Raw genomic sequence first — 21987 nt, forward strand, 5'->3', positions numbered from 1 at the left:
GATCCCATCCTTCCCTCGCACCCACCCTTCCTGTGACAGCACAGCACAGCCCTGGCTCTGCAGTGCTCAAGAAGAACCTTTCTGCCTCTGTTCAGAAGAGTTTTCCCCTTGCTCTGATGTCATTTCCTTGCTGTCCATCTGTGCTGCTGAAGCTCTCACAGTGGGATGTCCGTGCTGAGGAAAAAAAAAAAGAGAGGAAAAAAAAAAAAAAAAGAGATGAAAACCAGCACACAACACTGTGTAACTGAGCATGGAAAGAGGAGTTTGAAATAGCAGCGGGTATTTTTATATCTCTCCAAGGCAGCTCTGGGGTGCTCGTGTGGGGCCAGGGCCGGGCCCCGGAGCCCTGAGGAGCTGGTGCGGGCTCTGGAGAAGGAAGGGAGGCTGCAGGGTGGGAATTCGCCACGCTGGGAGGGGTCGACAACAAGCAGCTGAGGAGAGGGAGCGTGGGGCAGCACGGCCGTGTGCCGGCCCCGCTCACCCTCACCGCGCCCGCCCGGCTCCCCTCAGGCCCGCGGCCGCCGCTCCGCCCAGCGCGGCCGGGCCCCGCTTCCTTCCGGGCTCGGTCCCGCCCCGGAGGTGCCGCCCGCCCTTCCGCCGGAGCCGAGGGAGGGACGGAGGGAGGGCCCGAGCAGCGCCGGGGCCGTGAGGGGCTGCGGCGGCGGCAGCGCAGCGGAGCGGCCGGGCCGGCCCCGCCGCCCGGGGCAGCCGGTGAGAGCCGCGGGGTGAGGGCCCGGCGGGGTCACCCGGGGTCGGGGACAGCGGGGGCGGCCGTGTCCCCCCGGTTATAGCCCGTCCTGGGGGTCGGGCTCGGTGTCCGCCCCGCCGAGGGGCTTCACGCCGGCCCCGCTGCCGCCTTGGGCCTGGGCGAGGGGTCCCTGGGGCCCGCAGGGCGGCAGCGGACGGGATAAACACCGGGATAAACAAACACCGGGATGTGCGGGAACTTGGCAAACCGCCTTCCTCCTCCGTGTGCAGCTCCTAAAACTGATTTTTATTAGATGTGCATGTATGTTTTCCTTCGATGGGTCTGTGCCGGTGGCTCACGGGGTGCAGGTGGCCCTGACAGCTTTGCCACCATGTCCCCCCAGCCTGTTTTCCTCATGAGCTCCTTGTGGATCAGGGAGTTTTTGGCTTTTCTTTTGTAAGTATTGCCGCTGCCCGGCTGAGGATTAAAGTCCTTTAAACTCAAGCCGGGGGAAGTTTGGAGAATTTTTAAGATGCTGAGCAGTGCATTTTGAATGCTGTTGTGGGTGTTTGCCCTCCTCCATGTGCAGCTCCTAAAGCTAATTTTTATTATCTCTGTATTTTAATTAATTCCATGGCTCTGTGCCTGTAGTTAACAGGGTGCAGGTGTCACTGATAGCTTTACCAATAGTCCCCCAGCCCAGCCTGTTTCCCTGATGAGTTCCTCGCGGATCAATGAGTTTTTGGCTTTTTTCCTGTAAGTATTGTCCCTGCCTGGCTTCTCCCTGCACAGCTGAGGATCAAAGTCCTTTAAAGTCAAGCCAGGAGAAGTCTGGAGGACACTTAAGATGCTGAGCAGTGCGTTTTGGATGCTCTTGTGGGTGTTTGTCGCTGCTTGAAGCACTGTAGAGTTCAGGTTGTTCCCTTGAAGCAGGGAGTGGCTCAGAGAGGGTGTGAGATACTGAGAGATGAATGATGTGCTTGAATTACCAAACAAATTCTCTCAGGGTGGCTCAGTGCTGTCTGAAATCCTGCTGCTCTGTGGCAGGGGCTAGGATGGGCTGCTGGGTAGACTGAGAAGGTTTTACAGGCAAAATTAAATTGGTTTTTTGTTTGGCTGAGTGGGGCCCTGTGCTGGGAATTAGCAGCACTGAATGGTTTGGGGGCAAAGGGTGGCATTGTGGAGGCTGTGATTTAAATCCGTGATTGACTTGCCATACTTTTGTTGTTTGGGCTCATTTGAAACTACTTTTGATTCCTCACACCAGGGCTTTGGGAACTGCACTGAGCTGCCTTTGGTTTTCCAGTTACCCAACACTTTTTTGAGACCAGTGAGCAAGCCAGACCAGTGGAGAAGGGCAAGGTGTTTTTGAGGAACAGTGCTTTACTCAGGAATTGGATGTGCTGGCCTTCTGGACACGGTTACACGAGTGTTTTTTGCAGCATGGAGGATTAGGAAGAGAACTGTAGCTCAGTGGAATGTTTTGCTGACCAAGAAAAAGCCCAGAACAACACACAGTAGAAAGGGGGAATAGGCTATAAAGCCAATTATACCAATTCCTAAAACTGCTTTACACAACAAACAGATTAGAAGCTTGAAGATAGTCCATGATTCTGGTATTTAATTTTGTTCTGTGGTGTTATTTAAGCTAGAACAGCCTTTCTCATCCTTGCTGTGTAATCCCCAATTATACTTGGGGCTTTTTTCTTTTTTTTTTTTTCCTCCTGATGATTAACCACTTGTGATCTATAACTAGACCTAGAATTCTTGTTTTGAAGTCCTGCTAAAATGCCACTTGTAACAAGTCAGGTACAAAGTGTATAAAACGTTTTGAAGTTTTTCTCTGAGGTTTTAGGCAACTCAGTTTCCATCTGTGTCCAGGTGAGTGCGGTTGGCAGGAAATAGTGTGTAGGAGCCTGTTGCTGAGCAGATTTTAGCAGTTTAAGCTAATCTTCTCTTTACTGTGACCCAAGCTCCCAATCGAGCAGCACAAAGAGTTTTTAGATGTTTCCTGTGATTTCGTTTAAAGCACAGCTGTGGGTCACATGGTAAGACACAGCCTGGTCATGGGGACAAACCAAACCTGTACCCCCAGGCCTGGGCTGACATTTGAAGGGAAAACACAACTCCAAGCTGAGCAAATTGAGAGCTGGAGCCTTGTGGCCATCAGGAGTTTGGAGGTTTGAAGCAGTGGCTGCAATTTCCCCTCCCAGTGCCAGGACCAGCTCTGTGGTTTGTTTGAAGTGGCTGCTCATCAGACTGTTTCTTTTCTTGAGACTATTTTTCAGCAGCCTGCACTGTTTATCCTACAACTGCTGTAGCTGAAATCCTATAATTGCAGGGAAGATGCACATTAAAAGTGTGAGCACTGCAGAGATAACACCCGGGTTTTCTTGCCTAATTCCTGACTTCTCTAATGGCTTTTGTATTTGCTGTTCTCCAGCCTGAGCTCATCCTGCCCCACCCTTTCTTTGGGAGGAAATTAGCTCACGGTTAATTACCCTGCTGCTAATGACATGCCTGAGTGTTTGGGGTTGTGCCTGAATCACGACTCTTTCGACACGTAGGTTGCTGCTCTTCAGAATTTTGGGGCGTTTGCGTCAGTGGTTCTTTGCAATAAATACATTTTAAGAGCACTTTTCCATTGGCAAAATACAAAATGGACCTTTACTCCATCCTTCCACCCCTCAGTTTTGATGCACTTTCTAACCTACCTTCTAAATCTATTTTTAGTAATTAAAGTTGTCTTGTTCTGAATTTTGATGGAGTATTCAGGAGCCAGCAAAATGTGAACCAACAGCAGTTCCTGTAAGAATTGTGTGTTTGGAGGCCTCCCTGGTTTTCTTCTTATTTTTTTTTCTGCTTTAAATTCCATTTCTGGGAATGGCCATTAATGACCAGAGAGTTGCAGTGAGTTCATTGTGAACACTCTTTGGGGCACTTTGATGTTTTTGAATTAGAAGAATTCAGGTTGTTCATTACGTGCTGGAGTGACTTTTGAAGAGCTGAATCACATTTGCTTCAGCCCAGTGAAAAGACTGCTGGGGGTTGTTGCTAATGTTTCTGCCAAGATTTTTTTTTTTTTTTTTTTTGAGAAAATTTAATTTTAGGGAGGGAAGAAAAGAATCAAATCAACAACAACAAAAAGAAACCAAAACATACCCACAACCCAAAGCAAACCTGCCTGTGCCCAGTCTGTGTTTGCTGGTTTTAGACACATTTAATTAAGTTGTTACCAAGAACTTCAATTATAGAATTAAAACTACTCCTTTAGTTTCCAGCATTAGTTTGTGGACTAGCTTCTTCACAGCTTGTAATAATTATAAATTGATTGCAATTAGCTCTTCCTGAAGGTGTTTATTGATTGATTAAGCAAGACCCTTTCTGCTCAGCTTTGGATATGAGCTTTCCCCGCCAGCTCTCTAAAGGTGACCTCAGCAATCCAGCACTAATAAATAGTTTATGACCCAGCTGAGATCTCAGTCTGCACTGCTAACAAAGGTTCAGATCATTTTGCCTGCTCCATCCCTGGCAAGGCAGGGAGGTGGAAAAGAACCAGAAAAACAAGCTGGGGGTGTTGGAGCCCGTGGTAAATCCGTGCTGCTCCTGAAGCATCTTTCACCCAGTGCTTTTCCCCAAGCCAAAGCTGTGTCTGCAGTGCTTGTCCTGTGAGAATTCCTTGTGTTTCTTGCTGAAAAGAAGGTGTTAGATGACTTTACTCTTTCATGTGTGCATTAAATTGGATCCAGTTTGGGTTGGAGGAGCCCTTTTTTCCCTACCACAAAAAAGCTGAGGATACATCTCTCTTTGCTGTGACTGATACCTGGTTTAACACATTTAATATGCATTTTTCTGGTTGTTTTGTAACTTGGTCTGTGTGAAAATTAGAATTTATTATTTTGCTGTTACTGAGCTACAAAAGGTCCTGGAGGAATGGTTGCTGCTCCTTCAGTCCCCTTTATCACTGGCAAAAATGGCCTTGGGATTTATGGGCTTGGAAGAAAATTGGTGTTTCCTGTGTCTTAACTCTCTCTGTGTTGTCTCAAAGGTGGTTCAAAGTGTGTGACAGGGAAAGTGAAGTGGCTCTCAGGCAGAATATTTTGCAGGAAAGTTGGTTTTGCTGGTTTGGGTTCCTGGTGGTGGTAACTGAAACCCTGCAGTGTTTGCAAACATGTTCTCAGTTTCAGCTTTACAGAGCCACAGAGGGCAGGCAGCTGCTTTCTCCTTCCTGAAAAATAGTCTGTGAGCCCCCATCTTGTGAAGGGAGAGCTGTGATTTATTGGAGGTTCTTCTTGGGTGAAAAAATTGAGGGGTGTGAGCAAGGATGAGAAGTCTCTGAGTTGGTATTGCCCTTCTTAAAAGGTGTTTGCTCGAAATGGGTGAATAAAAAGGAAAAAAGTTACGTAAGTGTGGGTACAGCAAGAAATGTTGATAGGAAGATGTATTTGAAAGCTTCAGAATAAGTTGCATTAAAGCCAGTAGAAAGCTGATTTTGAACTAAACCACAGTGATTTGGTGGCTTTTTTCATCACAACAAAATTACTGTGAGATGCTTTAAAAAAGCTGGAGCAGCTCAGATCTGTCACTGGAGACCTTTGATGTGCAGCCCTGCAGACAGATCTGATTCCATGTGAATCAGAGGCCTCATTTCCTTTTGATTTCAGCAGAATTTGCAAAAACAAAGCTGGACATGCAGAACATGGAGGTTTCAAAGTGGGAATTCTCGTGGCAGCAGGACAGGGAGCATTTTGGTGTCCACAGCCAGCAGTGAACTTTTCCAGGCTGGGATTATCCCAAATGAATCCCTCAGGAGCCACCCATGGTGTGTGAGGTGCACTTTAAAAATCATACACAAGAGTTGGGTGATTTCCATTTTTCCATTTCAGTGGAGAAGGGGAAACCAGAAGCTTTTATTTGCAAATAACTAACGTTAAATAAAGGCATTTTATAAATTAATAACTAAGTCTGAGAGCCCATTGTTTTTCTGAACTCTTTGAAGGGGTGCTGCTAATTAACACAGATATTAAGGTGTGATGAGGTCTGGTCCTGGCACAGAAATGCTCAAAAGAAGATTTTGTCCTGTGGTGATTGTGAGGTGTCATTCTTGCCTTCCCTGATGAATTCACAGTGTTTTGAAACACTCACTAAGCAAAGCAGTGGATGAAGAGATTTTTAAATTACATTAAATTTTTGCTCCTGGGAGGGAGATGTGCTTCTTGAAGTGCTTTAACTGGGATAGAGGAGATGCAAGGAGGATGTTTGGTGCAAAGCACCTCTCCAAATTGTACTTGTTAATGTTATTTATGATCTTCTGGTATTTTACTGTTCTTCTGGATTAGATTTTTCTTTTTTTTAATGTGGAGATTTGTTAACCTTCCTTATGTTTTTCTGACTTCTCAGTGGCCAGGTGGTGTAAAGGTGTTTGGAGTTGCCTGATCTCCAACTCCAGAAAAACAACAAATTTGGGTTTTTTCCTTTCAGTTGTGTTAGAAGTGAGCTTTGAACAGGCCATGCATTCAGAGCAGGAGTGAAAATAAAGAGATCTGACCATGCAAAATGTGTGGTGTGACTGCAGACACTGAGATTGTTGGCTAAGGAATGATCACCTTTAGCTGGAGGGGGAGGGAAGGGGGAAAAAGCATTTTGAACACTCTACAGTTCCAACAGAACGTTTTTATTATGTAAGATTATAATTATAAATATATCAAATAGATTATATTATTATATATTATGTATAGTATATAATAGTTATATTATTATTTTATATTATATTATACAGATACAATGTGTGATATAAATATTATTAATAATAAATCATATGTTATGACTATAAATAACTATGTAATATTATAATTATTTTATTATGTAAGATTTGACAGTGATTTACTTACCAAAAATTAATTTGAGAGGGTTTCTTCACATTCATTTTCTCAAAACCCGAGTTGTTTTCCTCATTAAAATATTCATGCTGACCTGCAGAAACCAGCTGGGAGACTTTTTTTTTTGTTTGCAAGGCCTTTTTCTGCGCGAGGGGAGCTGAAGGTGTCGGCTGTGTGTGCAGCATGTGACTCCCTGCAGTGGCTCGGGGTGACTCCGTTGTCCCCAGGGCGGAGCTGGTGGCACTGCGAGCGCTCCAGGGAGGGCAGGGCTCTGACTCTGCAGCTCCTTGCAGCCCTGCTTTGCTCGCTGGGCTCTGAGCAGAGCTTTATTTTTAGTTTATTTTTAGTTTATATATATTTTAGTTTATTTTAGTTTATATTTAGGGATCGGTGGCACTGTGGGGTGAGGCTCTGTGCACAAAGGGGATTTTTGTGCCTCTCTGGAGGGTGGAAGTGCCCGAGGGGTTTCAGGTGTTGGGGTGGCACAGGAGCAGGGTCAGCTCCTTTAATTTTCCAATCAGAGTCTGGAATATGGTGCTTTTGAATAAGAACAGAATTCTTGGAATTATTGCTGTTCCAGAGTTGTAGCTGTCCTGTCCTGGTGGGTGACAGGATTTTAAGAGATGGCTGTAACATTTCTGGGAGGTTTGTGATATTGAGAATGTTTTTATTTCTTGTGTCTTTGTGGTTTCCAGTGAAAACATTGACTGATCAGCTTCACATCAATGGCAATGAAACATTTGCTGCATATTTACAGCGTTTTTTTCTAGGACAGGCACCTGCAATAGAGGTCTCTGACCAAAATGCTGCTGCAGCTTCTGCTTTTAGGAAGTGGTCCTGAAACTGAATCAGTGAAGAGTTTCAGGCTTTTGCTTCCCTTTTCTTTTCAGAGCTGTTGCTCAAGGACATGAGTGATGCTCAGGGAATGGCCTGAGTGTGCAAATGCTGCCAAAATGCAATTCCAGGCTGTGCAGCTGACACACACTGAAAGTTTCATTTCTGAGCTCTGAGGTGTTGGCCAGGAGCTCCCACACAGACCTTCCCTGGAAAGTCAGCAAATGAAACTGAAAAAAAATTGTGAAAGCAACTTATTTATGTTTCTCAGTTATTTCTGCATATGGGAATGAAGTAAAGCTCTCAAATATTTAAAATATCTTTTTTTTTTCCATTTTGTTCTGCAGCAGCACAATATTGTCTGTCAGACTTTTCAGTGGGAAAGAAAAGGAAAATATTCAGCTGCTCTCCCATCTATAAAAATGAGAACATGTAGCTATAAATTATGTCATTAAGAAATTGATTCCCTTAATATGCATGTCTCTACAATGAAACTATATTTAGGTTATTTTTAGAAACTCATTATTTCTTTCAAAAATAGAAAAGTGGAAGAAATCTTAATACTTACGTAGATAAGATGGAATATTTAATTTGTTCCCCCCAAGAGAAAATTGTGTGTTTCCTGTTACTTTGCTCAAAATAACTTGATTACATTAATGGGAAATGTTAAACATTATCAGTCTTTTCAAATGGATAACTGAGCTTGGAAGAAAAGAGCTGGAATTTCCTGCAGTAGAAAACTCTCAGTGACATTTGTGCATATTCCATCTTTTGCTGGATGATGCAGAGAAGAGTTTGGGGTGGAATTTCAAGGCAAAAGAAAATAACTCTGAGTCAGTTACTGGTGTTCTTCAGTTTGAGAAAATCCCTTCTCCTCTTGCTTTCCATACGTGGCACCTCTGGAATGGCAGGAAGGAGAAGGGGCTGCATTTACTGGACAAAACCTTGCTGTGCTATTTCTGCTGTCCCTGTTTGTCAACATTGCAAAAAAAAAAAAATCAATATTTTAATATACACACCTTAACCTTCCTGCTGCAGGTGATCCTGTGCTGCTTTTCTCCTGGGATGACTCCAGCATTTCCCATTGGAAGCAGGGAGCTGGGATGTGGGATGGTTTCTGTCAGGAAAGGAAGGGGAGGCTGGATGCTCACTGGATGCTCCAAGACAGCCTTGCCACGGGGCTGGTGTGGGCAGGAGAATCTTTTTTGTTGCATCACTAAATATAAACCCCCAGAGCTGTGCTGTGTGCAGGCAGGCAGTTTAACCCTGGCAGCACTTGGAGGAGATGGGGATGTGCCCAGCTGGGTCAGCTGTGATTCCCCCCTGGGCCCTTTTGGAGGCCAGAGATCCTAAAGCCTCACCCGTGTGGCTCTGTGCAGGCCCAGCCTCAGGACACAATATATTCTGTGTGCTCCCTTTGTTGGCTTTTGGAACTTTATTTCTTTTTTTCCCTCATTGCTTTGTGCTTTTGGCTGTCAGAACAAGGTGCTGGTGAGAGCAGAGCCTTGGGCCTTTGTCCCCTGGCTGTGGGACTGTCACTTCTGCCCTGGGCCATTTTCTGGACCTGTGTGAGGGTCACAGCCCTACAAAGACGTGCCTTGGAAATTTGTCCCCTGCCTGTGGGACTGTCACTGCAAAGGTGTGCCTTGGGCCTTTGTCCCCTGGCTGTGGGACTGTCACTGGTTCCCTGTCACTTTCTGGGGCTGTGTGAGGGTCACAGCCCTACAAAGATCTGCCTTGGGCCTTTGTCCCCTGGCTGTGGGAGTGTCACTGGTTCCCTGTCACTTTCTGGGGCTGTGTGAGGGTCACAGCCCTGCAAAGATGTGCTGTTTGCCCCTGGCTTTGGGGGCTCCTGGTTATGTAACTGTGCCCTTCCTCCCGTGCCACTCCTTCAGTTGCTATGGAGCTGTTAAATAATTCAAGCAGGTGACTCCTTTCTAAAGGCAAACCCTCAGAAGAAATGATTTCTAGCAGGCTGCTGCCACGTTTGTGTTTTTAACCCTTGTCCTGTTCCTGCAGGAGGAAGATGAACCTGAAATCGGAGCGCAGAGGGATCCACGTGGATCAGTCGGAGCTGCTGTGCAAGAAGGGCTGTGGTTACTATGGCAATCCTGCCTGGCAGGGGTTTTGCTCCAAGTGCTGGAGGGAGGAATACCACAAGGCCAGGCAGAAGCAGATCCAAGAGGATTGGGAGCTGGCAGAGCGGTAAAGAACCTTCTTTTCTTCCTTCAGGGTGACTGCACCAAATTCTGTTCCTGCCTCCTCTTTCCTAGTCCTGTTTGCTCAGGTGCATCACAAAGTCCCCAATTTGACCTTTCCAGCAGGAATTCAAACCTTCCTTTTGATGCAAAGATGGATGTTTATGACATTCCGGTATAAGAGGTTTGAAAAGAAAATGTAAACAGAGCCCAGTCTCCCAATGAATACTCTGGCCTAATTTGCATATGCAAATCTGTATTTCTAGCTAGCAGTTAGAAGGGTTAAAGGGACAATTTTGATTAACTACCCTCTGGAGATGGCAATAATTTTCTTCGGTATAGGCAGCACCATGGTTTTACATTCCAGCTGCTGATTAAAAACTGATTTTAGTCTTGTCTGTGGTCATTCTTAAAAACTGCAGGCTTAAGCTCAAGAGCATCAAAGCTTTAGTTTTGCTAATTTAGGTAATTGTCCAATCACTTATTTTCTAGTTTTCACAATCTAGTTTTCCTCATGTGATAAATGCTTGACCCTGAAAATGGAAGATGTGTTTTCAGAAGGAGCAGCACAGAGGTCATGTCATTGTTTTCCTCTGCCCTAAATGTCTTAAACACTTAATAAAAACTTTATTATTAGGGCAAATATTTACACTGCCAGTCTTGGATCATCTCTAAAACAAAGTGGGGTATTTAAGGAATTCTGTAATGAGTAGCTGGGAGATGCTAAGGGCACAGATAAGCTGTGATTGTTTGTTACAGTGAACAGACAGGCTTGTCAGCACTGTTGAGATACAATTCCTGCCTCAAGAGATTGCAGATCCCAGACTATTTATGGTCCATCCTGGGCTGGAGGATGTTTAAAGACAATTGCTCAGCGTCCTGAAGGGTGATAGAATGTAACCTATTTGAATCCTCTTGCACAGCAGGAAAAAAGGGTGCAGGGTTGGTGAGTTTGCCCTCCCCTACTTTAGATTAAGAACTCAGTCTTTCAAACGTTGCCTCATCCATTCAAGCAGATATTTATCACCAAAGCAGATTATGACAACAATGATGTATTTCCCAAAATATTCCAGAGATTGGGACAGGGTATTTTGCTTTTGTAAGATGGGGAAGGACTGCCTGAGGTAACAGCTTGGGGAACTTAGTGTGAGGCAGGGAGGAAGGCAATGAATCTGCTGCTGGAAATCCTCCCCTGTGCCTTTAGAGAACTCAGAGTGTGACACCATGGGAAGGTGACCATGCTTAAACCTCAGTCTTCTCCCTTTTGACCTCACTGTCTAACCCTGAGCTTTCCCTCACTTCTCCCACTGCAGCATGGAAAGGGTGGGTGTCCTGCAGTGAAGGGAGACAGGCAGAGGGAGGAATTAACATGAGTAATTAATGATTGCACAGGAAATCAGCTCCTTTGCCTTGTTTCAAGGCCCTTAAATCAGACCTGTATTTTTCCAACTGCAGGCTCCAGCGTGAGGAGGAAGAAGCCTATGCCAGCAGCCAGAGCACCCAAGGGGCACAGTCCCTGACCTTCTCAAAGTTTGAGGAGAAGAAAACCAATGAGAAAACAAGAAAGGTCACTACTGTGAAGAAGTTCTTCACTGCTTCCTCCAGAGCAGGAGCTAAGAAGGGTAACTCTCCTTTGCTTTTCATGCTTCTGTGCATTTTAAAATGAAAAGTTTTTGTTCTAAAAGGCAGATTAATGCTCTGTGCTTTGGCTTTTAAAAGTTGGAATAGTGATGCTTCCGGAGTGTGATTGCTACTGAAAACACAGAATGATGCCAAACAGTCTGTTAAGTAGAACAGTGCACTGCTAAACCTGTGTTTATATGGGATTTTACACAGAACAGGAGTTCTTCCACTAAACAGCAGCAATGTGTTCCTGGTGGTGGCACTGCACTGCTGAGGGGAAGTTCCCTGTTACTCTGGCACACATTCCAGAGAAACTCCTGAGTCAGCCAGGATGTCACACCAGGATTTAGGGCTGGAAGGGGAATTCCTCCTGGAGGGAGCAGCAGAGAAGGTGCTGGCTGTCAGTCACCTCAACAAACTGATAGAAATATCACACTCACAGTGAGATAAAATATCAGCTGGTGCTGCCAGAGTGCCTCACTTTGGCAGGAAGAAATGGGATGTGTGAGCAGGGTGCCTTGAGCTGCACATAAATGTGAGGCTGGCAGTGTTTGTGTGGGCTGGGAAAATCGAGTTTGTGGCTGGCTGGGTGTTTGCTCTACAGAATGTGTTACAAGCAGGAATGATGAATGGCACTGCTGGCTTGGCATAGCAATAGCTAAAACAGGCAAAAGCTGGGAAATGCTGGGCTGTGGAGGAGGAATTCCAGAAGGAAAAGCAGCATTAATCTGTCTTAACCTTAGAGAAAATGCATTTCCTTTATTTGAAATTCAGCATTTTTGTGGTTAGAGTTGTCCCAGTGCATGACAGCAGCTGGCTACACAAGGCATTCATTCACCTGCATTAAACCTTTTTTTGTTAATGTTCATTCTTCTCACTTTCCATCTTTTCTTTTTTTCTCCCTTCACCACTTGTCCTGCCATGCTCCTGCTCCTGGTTCCCTGCTTGCTTTGGCCTTTTTATTTCAGCAGCTGAAGAGAAAACCCCTAAGCAAGGACAGCTTGGGAGGGAGAGAAATGCTGATAACATTCTCAGGGATTTGAAGGAGATTTTTACTCCCTCCTGGGAACTGGCTTCCCCTTCTGAAGGTAATGCAGCACAGCCTGGGCAAGCTGTCTGCCTGGTTTTAGTAAGCTTGGCTCTTAGTTGGGCTTTGCTAAACACAAACTAGGGTTGTGCCAGTTGTAACTCGTGCTCTTCAACATGAAGATGGCAAAAAAAGCAAGTCCAGCATCCTGAGGTGATGTTGAATCTCTAAACCAAACCTTTGCTTTTTAGTAGGAAGTCATAGAAGTAAAGCTGAAGCTTCTTTTAGCTCCACCTTAGGATTAGGATAAAAAAAAAATATTTTTGTAAGAATTAACTGGATCTTGTGCTGCTGTATGTTTTTATAAAAAAAAATAATAATTCCAGGTTGCTGTTACAAATCTGATTATTGTGAGTTGAAACCACTTTGGCATTCTCAAAACATCTCCAGATGTTTGTTACATAAACCAAGAAGAAACTTTCCCATCAAGAGGAGACACTGCTTTCATTGGGGACACCAAACCCCTTGATGCAAACAGCTTTAAGAGCTCATCCTCCATTGATTGTTTGCAATCCTGACTTGTTCTGCTGGCTAAAGAAATGTGCAGATGTTTATTAAATTATTACAGGAAGCTGACGAGGGCTGTGTGTGACAGAGCTGGGGACAAACCTGTCTCACATTCCATGCTTGGACTGGCTCCGTGGCCATGGCACAACCATAGTGAATCCCTGGAGTGCTCCTGTTCTGCTGTGACAAGTGGCTTTCCTGTAGAAAGATTGAAATATTAATTATGTTTATTCTTTGTGAAGCTGATCCTTCCTTCACTCTTCCCATGCTCGCTCCTGGCGTTTTGGCGTTTTCCTCTGCTGGGCTCTCTTTAACTTGTTGGGAATTTCTTGGCTGTGATCAGCTTCTTTTTAGTTGGACTGAATTCTTTGAGAACACAGGACAAACCTGAGGATATTTTATTGCTGGAAGTTCATTTGTTTCCTGCAGCCCTTGGTAATCAGTACAGATTAATTTTCCTTAAATCAGGATTTCAGCTCAGAGATTAGTGAAGCTGCAACTACAAGTAATTCTTGGTGTAACTCATTAAAAGACAGTTCATTCTAATTAATATTCACTTTTTAATACTTAATATTAATCTGCCTCAGTTGACTACATCTCTCTAGTAACTAAACAACAATCTAGTTTGAATTTGTGACTGAAAAAGTAATATTCACATTCCTTAAGGCCAAATAGTAAAATGAGGCTTATTATTTTTATAAAAGAGTGAACTCATTGTTGAAGTAAGTAAATAGACCTTCAGCTGTACTGTGAAATGAGATCAGTGACTAATCTGAGTAATCATGGAAGAAATATGATAATTCTGCCCTCTTCTTTGTTTATTATTTCCAAATAAGCTTTCTGCTTCTCTAATGACAAATTTAATTAATAGCCACCCTTCAGCTGGAATCCTGTGTAGGATTTGGGGTTCATGCAGTGAATTTCAGGTATAAAGGCAATGGAAGGAAATCCCCTCTGGAAAAATGTCCCTGAGTAGCTAGAAAGGAGTTGGATTTGCACTCTCTATCTCAATTGCTGCAGTTGGAATTTAAATATTTGCATGACCTTTTCTGTTCTGGGCACTGAAACACCAGAGGTGCTCTGGTGGTGCCTGGCCAAGGTATTCTCTAAAGTGTGGAGCTCTGGTCAGAGAAGCAGAGTTTGGTACTCACTGGGTGACACAACTTTGGATTTTCTGTAGTGCTTGATCTCGTCAAAAACAAATAACAACCAAAAAAACCCCACTAAGCTCCCTCAAATCCAAATAAAACCAACTTAAGCATATGAATCCCATTTCTTTCTTTTCCCTTTGGAGTTGTGCATGCTTGTTGAAAGCAGGATTTCTGTGCATGTGAAGTGTTTTCAGGTTGAAAGCCGTGTTTGTCTCGTGCTGACCATGAATATTTTCATGTTTTCTGTCTCTCTGCTGCTTGCCTCTCACCACGTTCATTTCCACCACCTCTGTTCAATCCCTCCATTTCCAACAGCGTTGGCTGGCAAGCTGAAAGGTGGGTGAAGGTATTGGAGCAGCACAATTAACTTGGAACTTGGAAAATCAGATGTTTTTTGGGAAAAGCCCCCGTGGATGCAGCTCTGTCATCTTGCAGTGTGTGTTCCTTGAGCAGAGCTGCCCTGAGCTGCTGGGGAGCCACTTGTGTTGGTGCAAGGAGTGAGGAGGTCAGGGACAGTGGGGAAACCACCCCATTATCTTTAGGAATCTGCAGAATCCCAGCTGGAAATCTTACAGGGAGATGTCTGACCTGGCAGTGGCTGTAAAACCCAAAAGCAGCCCCATGTTGCAGTCACTTCTAATGTAAAAAGGCCGTGAGGGTGAGTGGGGGTGTGGCTCTAAATGTTCCACTTCAGTGGGATACTCCGTTTTCCTGGAGTTAGTTGTGTTTAATAATTATTGCTGTGTTTAATAATATCCACATTTCCCTGGCAAAGCTTGAGAAACACAATTTACACAACTGCTCATTTACAATTTACATTGACACAGTTACAAATGACCAATTTGTAAAAAAAAAAAAAAGAAAAAAGAAAAAAGTGACTCGAAATGATAAAACCTTTCTGCAATTATCCACCAGTGTAAAAAACTGATCTGCTGTGCCCTGAATTTTGCCAGCAGAGATCCAGGAGGCCAAGGCTCCCAGCCCTTCCATCCACAGGCAGGCCAGCATCGAGACAGACAGAGTGTCCAAGGAGTTCATAGAATTCATCAGGACCTACCAGAAGCCTGGCCAGGATATCTACAAGCAATGCAAGCTCTTCTTGGACACCATGAGTCATAAAAGGGTGAGCTCTGAATGCCTCTTGTCTCAATAAAATGGGGAGAGAAGGAGGAAATGCTGCACTTCTTTCAGCAGTTTGGATTTTCTGGAGTGTGGCAGGAGCCTTCAGATGATTGAATTAATCAAATTAAGATCTGGGTGCCTTTTTTTTTTTTTTGGTAAAAAAAAGATAAATTCCAGATAAATTAGTCCTGACTAAATCCCACATAAATGAATCTGTTCAGCAATATTTTACATTAATATGACTTGTGGAAATGATATATCACCTGGTGAGTTTTTAGATCTCACAGAGTGGTTTGGGTTGGAAGGGGATTAAAGATCATCTGGTTCCATGAGCAGGGACACCTTCCACAGTGCCAGGTGGCTCCAAACCCCATCCAGCCTGGCCAGCTTCTAAAGATAATTCAGCATCAACTCACCCCTCTCCTTTTACTGGGGAAGGGAATCTTAACTGTGCTGCTTTTTCTTTTTTAATATGAAGTGTTATCTTTATTTTCCATTTAAAAAAAAAAAATCAATGTTCTTGAAATATTAGTCTGTGGTGCCACCTATGGTTGGAATGAGTCAGAATTCAGCACAGCTTTTTTTTCCCCTCCTCTTCTTCTCCCTTTCCTATTTCGTTCTTCAAATTATCTCCTCACGAGTTGTCGTGGAATTTTATATTCCCTCTACTTGAAAATCTTTTTGAACTTTTATTTCTTTTCTTTAGGATCTGTTCATTCTGAGCACAGAGTTTGTGAGAACAGTGGGTTTAATTTTGGCTTCAAGCACTGAAGGTGTTCTCATTTCCTACTTCAGCCTTCTCAAAATATGGTGTTTTTTTTACTACACAGAAACCAGGCCTAAAATCCAGTTTAAACCAGGCCTAAAATCCAGTTTCAGCAAGAGCTGAGACTTGTGTTCAGGAAAATATCCTTTTTTTTTGCCTTAGAGAATTCAGAAATCATATTCTCCCCACGCTTTTTTAATGTATGGTTTCATTTAATGATGAAAATTGCCTTAATTAAGTTAATTTTAAACCTTGAAACCTCTGTTATGTTCTTCAGGAGCTCAGTGAGCAAAAGCCAGTGTCGTTTCACAAATTCCACTGTGAATATATTTCACAGTAACTTTATAATCAGAAATATCTGCTGTAGAGATATTCCTTCAAATAACTGATGTTCTTGGGGTTTTTATAGACTATAAATTGTCTTATAAAAAAATCAGAGGTTAAATAAGGACAAACATTTTGCTTAGTCTGAGCTATTTTGTCAGTGCTCCTCAGGGAAAAAAGCCATTGCACCTGTGCTAATACCCATTTATTCAGCAAATAAATAGAAATCTTTCACACATTAAAGAGCCAGTGTTGGCTTCTCCTATTTTTAACTCAAATTGAGCCACTATAAACACCTCTGGTGACACCTCTGCATTCTCAGACTGTTACTGCAGCTGGACACTTGCCTTAAACCAAAACAAAACACGAGGTGTTGCTGCCAGCCCTTCACACTTAATCCTTGTTCCCTTGCAGGATTTAAGCATTGAGGAACAATCTGAGTGTGCCCAGGACTTCTACCAAAACGTAGCAGACAGGCTGCAGACACGTTGGAAAGGTACCAAGTTCTTCTCTTTCATCTTCCTCTTCCAAAAGCAGTGATCTAACACTAAATTGAATTTTCAGTTCAAGCAAAGCATTCCCAGCTTTCAGAAATGCTGGGAGCAGGTTCTGGTACCAGAGTTAGAATTGTTCCCTCTAGGAAGTTTTGCTGTCTAAATGTTTTTACAAACATTTTTACTTTCTTTTGAATTCTCCATGGAGTTCTGTTGGATTAAGCCCTTTTCTGGCCCAGAGATGGGGTAACTGAGAGGCATTTAAAAACTTTTATTCTATTTATAGAATAAATATATATTTCTAATATATATATATATTATAATGGATGAATTATATCCATTTATGAACTCAGGTTGGCTTGAATGAGTAATCTTCATTTGCTGATATTGGGATTAAACCTTCCAAAGAGCCCTGGAATATTTCATGTGTGGGATTTGTCCCTTTCAGTGCCCCCTGAAAAAGTGGAGAAGGCAATGGATGAGGTTGAGAAATACATCATGACTCGCCAGTACAAATATGTTTTTTGCCCCGAGACAACTGATGATGAGAAGAAAGACCTTGCTGTCCAAAAGAGGATCAGGTAAGGCTTGAAAGGAAAAACAACTGAGTAATCCCTAATTCTCTAAATGAGCTCTGAATCAACCGTGTTAAAAACCTCGTGGTGTGCACAGAAAAATGGTTTGTTAAGGGTTCAAACCATTTTATTTAAAATACTGAAAGAATTACTAGCTGGGATAATGACAGCCACTACACTGGGAAAATTTGCTTTTGTTAAATTACAGCCAAAAAAATTTTTTAAAAAAGGAAGTGCTTTCTCTGAAAATAGATTACATCAGTGGAATAAGCTGGTTTATGGCTGGAATATTGCCTCATTCACAGGAAGCATTCCTTTGCCCTGAGTTCAAACACCTGCATGGCACTGAAGAGCTTTTAACCCTTTTTTCTCCTGTCCCAGGGCTCTGCACTGGGTGACTCCCCAGATGCTGTGTGTTCCTGTCAGTGAGGAAATCCCAGAAGTCTCTGACATGGTTGTAAAGGCAATTACAGGTTTGTGAGTGATGAATTCTGTATTTACAGCTTTCAATTTCATCTCTCTTGCTTATTGAGATGGTTTTTGCTGTCATCACAAAGTGGGTCCAGGCTGTTAAAATGCAGGAATTTGGAATTTCATCTGTGGAGCAGGTATAATTTTCCACACTGAAGTGCTTAGGCCTAACTGATCTACTTGAAACACTTCCCCACAGACAGAAATGATGCAATAAATGACTTTTTCTTTAAATTCATATAATTTTATTTTAAATTATATGAATTTGTTTAAAATTATACTATTTAAATAAATTCCCAGGGTTTTGGAGTGAAATTCCCAGGGTTTTGGAGTGAAATTCCCAGGGTTTTGGAGTGAAATTCCCAGGGTTTTGGAGTGAAATCCCACAATTTGAGGCTGCTTTTTAGAAGGAGCAGGAGCAGGAAAATGCACTTGATTTCCATGAATATTACCCAGCAAACCCTGCTTACTCAGTGCCTGGTTAATACAATTTGAATGATTCCAGGACTTTTTTCCCCTCCCAGACATCATCGAGATGGACTCCAAGCGTGTCCCTCGGGATAAACTGGCCTGCATCACCAAATGCAGCAAGCACATCTTCAATGCCATCAAAATCACCAAAAATGAGCCAGCCTCTGCTGATGATTTCCTGCCCACCCTGATTTACATCGTGCTGAAGGGGAACCCCCCACGCCTGCAGTCCAACATCCAGTACATCACTCGCTTCTGCAACCCCAGCAGGCTGATGACTGGGGAGGATGGATATTATTTCACCAACCTGGTGAGTGCAGCTGGGAGGTTTGGCTTTTGTTTGGAGGTAGGAATTGCCAGCAAAGGGCATAAGTTAAAATTCAGAAACTTAAATTAAAATTCATAAACATAAATTAAAATTCATCTTCGAACAGTGGTTGAGGTTACTTAGAGCACAGCCAGTGTTGTCTCCTCTCTCTTCCATCTCTGCTGTCCAAATCAGAGCTTTGCTTTCTTATTTTATAACTTTAAACCCTTTATTTGAAAAGTCTGATGCTAAGACTTGGGTCTATTTTTATCCTGCAAAAGATCAGGGCTTGTTCCTCAAACCCTGAGTTTGGGCTGTGCAGCTGTTCCAGATGCAAAGTCCCCTCTGAGAGTTTTTTGAAGGCCCTGCAGAACCAGGCCATTCATGTGTGGAGGTAAACAGGTTTTTTACAGCTTCTCCAAGATGCATTTCTTGGTGTGCTCTGCATTTTATCATAAAGTGTCCTGGAGGGAAATTACAGAGTTGAATTAAACACTTGGAATGTTAAAAGTTCATTTCAGTAGGAGCAGAGCATCCACCAAGTGAGCTGGGCTTTGGCATTCCTTCAGGAGATTGATTAATTAATTAATCTGCATAGCAGATCTCTGCTGATCAGATAATTAAATGTTAATGCACTGCTCCTGTCTCCTTGGCACATTCCTGCTGTTCCCTCACCTCCCAAACACACAGACCCTGAGGTCTGGAATGTACCTTGGCAGCTCAATTTCTGATTTCTTCAAACTTTTGGGGAGAGGAAGGAGTTGTATGAAGTGTCTGATAAAAGTAACTTCTGGAAAAGCTCATTTAGGGCATTAAAAAAATATTAACCCAGTTGGTGGTGTAAGAAGAGGGTAAGGAATAGAAAATGGGTGCATTCCAGTGTGTGGTGATTCCAGTCTTGCAGTGATGCTCTCTCTGCTTTGTTTGCAGTGCTGTGCTGTGGCCTTCATTGAAAAACTGGATGCTCAGTCTTTAAATCTGAGCCAGGAGGATTTTGATCGTTTCATGACGGGCCAGACCTCCCCAAAAAAGCAGGAATCTGACAGCTTCTCCCCTGATGTGTGCCTGGGGGTGAAGCAGATGTGCAAAAGCTTAGACCTCCTCTCTCAGTTGAATGAGAGACAGGAAAGAATCGTCAGTGAGGCCAAGAAGCTGGAGAAAGACCTCATTGATTGGACTGATGGCATCACCAAGGAGGTGGAGGATATTGTGGAGAAATATCCCTTAGAAATCAAACCAAAAAGTCAAGCCTTGGCAGCCATTGACTCTGAAAACGTGGAGAATGACAAGCTGCCCCCACCACTGCAGCCTCAGGTTTATGCAGGATAATTATCCTCAGCTAGTTGGGAAGGGAAGGAAATTTAAGGCTTAAAAAAAAGCTTAAATCAGTACATTTTTAAAGGTACTTTTGGTTTTTTGGGTTTGGGTTTTTTTTTTTTTTTTTTTTTTGGTTAAGTATAATAAATTGTATTTATTTTAGTCCAGGAGATTTCTATTAGGCTTTGGTGGGTTTTTTGAACTGAATTTCGATTTTCTACACAAACTGGTGTAATTTTTAAGCAACACTAGTCCACTGACATCTCTCCTGAAAGCTTCCTTCTAAGCATGCACTTAATTGTTTTTAATAATTAGTTTAACTTGAAGCCAAGTTCCAGCAGAAAAAAAAAAAGGTACCAATGTTAGTCTGAACTTATTCTGTAGCTGTAAAGATGAATTATATATTGTAAAATATGTAAAATTGTAAATAGATTTCAAATCTAATGTCCCAACTGTGCATGAGCTCGTGTGTGAGTGAAAATGATCTCAAAATAGTCATTTTAGCACCTTTCAGTTCCATCATGTTGCAGTAAAAAGGCAAAAATGCTATTGGAGTTTGGATAACCTGGAGGGGAGAAGTTGGAGTGATTTGCAAACTTGAAAAAAATCATCTTAATCTGTTTTGTTAAAAAAAATTATTTAAAAAATGCCATTTCTTAATTTAAATGCTCTGTCAGAACACCTGGTAGCCTTGAGTGGTGCACAAAAGTGCTGATTTTACTGCTTTGGGAGGGAATGTGGGGCCAGAAATCAAAAATATTTCAGGAATAGGAAGAAATATTTGTATTAAAAACTGCATAATGTGGAAGAAAAAGGGGAGGGGAAAGAGTTGCTCCAGAAGTGTCTCTCTCTCCTGGTCACTTCCATCAGTGGGATCAATTTTGGTTGTTTTTTTGACAATCCTGGGAAATAAAGAGAGAAATAAATTCATATAATTTGAGGTTGCTTTTTAGAAGGAGCAGAAAAATGCACTTTATTTCCATGAAACATCCACGTTCTGCTCTTCAGTGACCCCTTCAGCACCTTGAACAGCGAGCTAAAAATGGCTTTTTGTGACACTGAAATTCAGATTGGGGTGAAAAAGAGGAGCTCACCCCACAAAAAGCAACCTCTTCCAACAGAGCTCTGCAACTTTTTCTGTGTCATTTTGAAATCTCTTCCAGCTCCATCCAGCCCTGACCTGAGATCCCAAACACAAAGCTCAGCTGGAACTGCTTTTAAGCCGAGTTTAATTCTTGCCATCAGGAGGAAAGCCCCTACCTTGTTCTCCATTCCCACTTCACTAAAGCACTGCTCCTATTAAACTTGCACTGCAATAACTTCAGACCACGACTGTGATTTGTCCCTTTTTCTGGCAGCTTTTTGCCTTTTTATGAACTATGCATCACCCCTGGGATGCTCACAACAAAACAAAACAAAAAAAAAATCCAATTATTCTGTGCGTCGCCACGGCCCAAATCGCTTCGGTCAATAATCCTGGGATTTATTTTGTTTATTTAGGTGCTAATTCTGATCTCCAGAATCTCCTAATTTGTCCCGAGGGAGGGGTGAGGGAAGCAAACTTGCAGCTGTTGTGTAAAGGAGAGTGTTTAAATAAAAGTTCTGCCCTCGTTAATGAGTCCCCAACCCCTCCTCGCCTTTTGTTATTCCATTAATGAGTCATGGCTGCTCTGAGCCGGGAGAATCTACTTCTATTTCCATCCATTTCAAATATCTCTTTCTATTTCCATCAATTCTCAAGTGCCCTTCGAGTTCTAGGCTGGGTACCAATGTTTATTTTTATTTTCTTTGCGGAGAAGTCATTGGGGCGATAAAGCACTTGGGAAGGATTTTGTAACTAAAATATCTCTTTTTTTTTTTTTTTTTCACGTGCCATCTTGTAATCAAGGCACCACAGAGGGGGTGTTTGGAGTAAATTAGTCAGGAAAAGTGGATTTGAGTATATTTGACAAATTTGATTTGGGTGAATTTGGAAAAATTTACTCAAAATGTGAGTAAATTAGTCAGGAAAGGTGGATTTCACACCTGGAGCAATCCCTGAGCAGGGCTGGAGCACAGAGGTGTTCACAAGGTTTGGATGAGACCCCAGTGCTGCAAAAAAGAGCAAAGCAGAGACTTTAATGGAAATATCATCCCTTAAAGTGATTTAAATGGAAATATCATCCCTTAAAGT

General features: G+C 42.9%; 1 protein-coding gene across 4 annotated transcripts; it reads left to right on the forward strand.

Moving 5' to 3' along the window:
* Positions 1 to 1126: 1126 nt before the first annotated feature.
* RABGEF1 (RAB guanine nucleotide exchange factor 1) lies at positions 1127 to 21429 on the forward strand. 4 transcript variants are annotated; one of them, XM_053995665.1, is made up of 11 exons: positions 1127 to 1144; positions 9421 to 9606; positions 11055 to 11221; positions 12191 to 12310; positions 14283 to 14303; positions 14924 to 15090; positions 16594 to 16675; positions 17122 to 17254; positions 17630 to 17721; positions 18244 to 18500; positions 19428 to 21429. In XM_053995665.1, the coding sequence occupies exons 2-11, from the start codon at positions 9428 to 9430 to the stop codon at positions 19824 to 19826; spliced, it is 1617 nt and encodes a 538-aa protein (XP_053851640.1). In that variant the 5' UTR covers positions 1127 to 1144; positions 9421 to 9427; the 3' UTR covers positions 19827 to 21429. The 4 variants fall into 4 exon arrangements, with proteins under 4 accessions (XP_053851640.1, XP_053851641.1, XP_053851642.1 ...); XM_053995666.1 differs by lacking the exon at positions 12191 to 12310 and having other exon boundaries at positions 1128 to 1144; XM_053995667.1 differs by lacking the exons at positions 12191 to 12310; positions 14283 to 14303 and having other exon boundaries at positions 1128 to 1144; positions 14921 to 15090.
* Positions 21430 to 21987: the final 558 nt, after the last annotated feature.

This window comes from Vidua macroura, chromosome 20 (genome assembly GCF_024509145.1).
Source record: "Vidua macroura isolate BioBank_ID:100142 chromosome 20, ASM2450914v1, whole genome shotgun sequence".
NCBI classification, from domain to species: domain Eukaryota; kingdom Metazoa; phylum Chordata; class Aves; order Passeriformes; family Viduidae; genus Vidua; species Vidua macroura.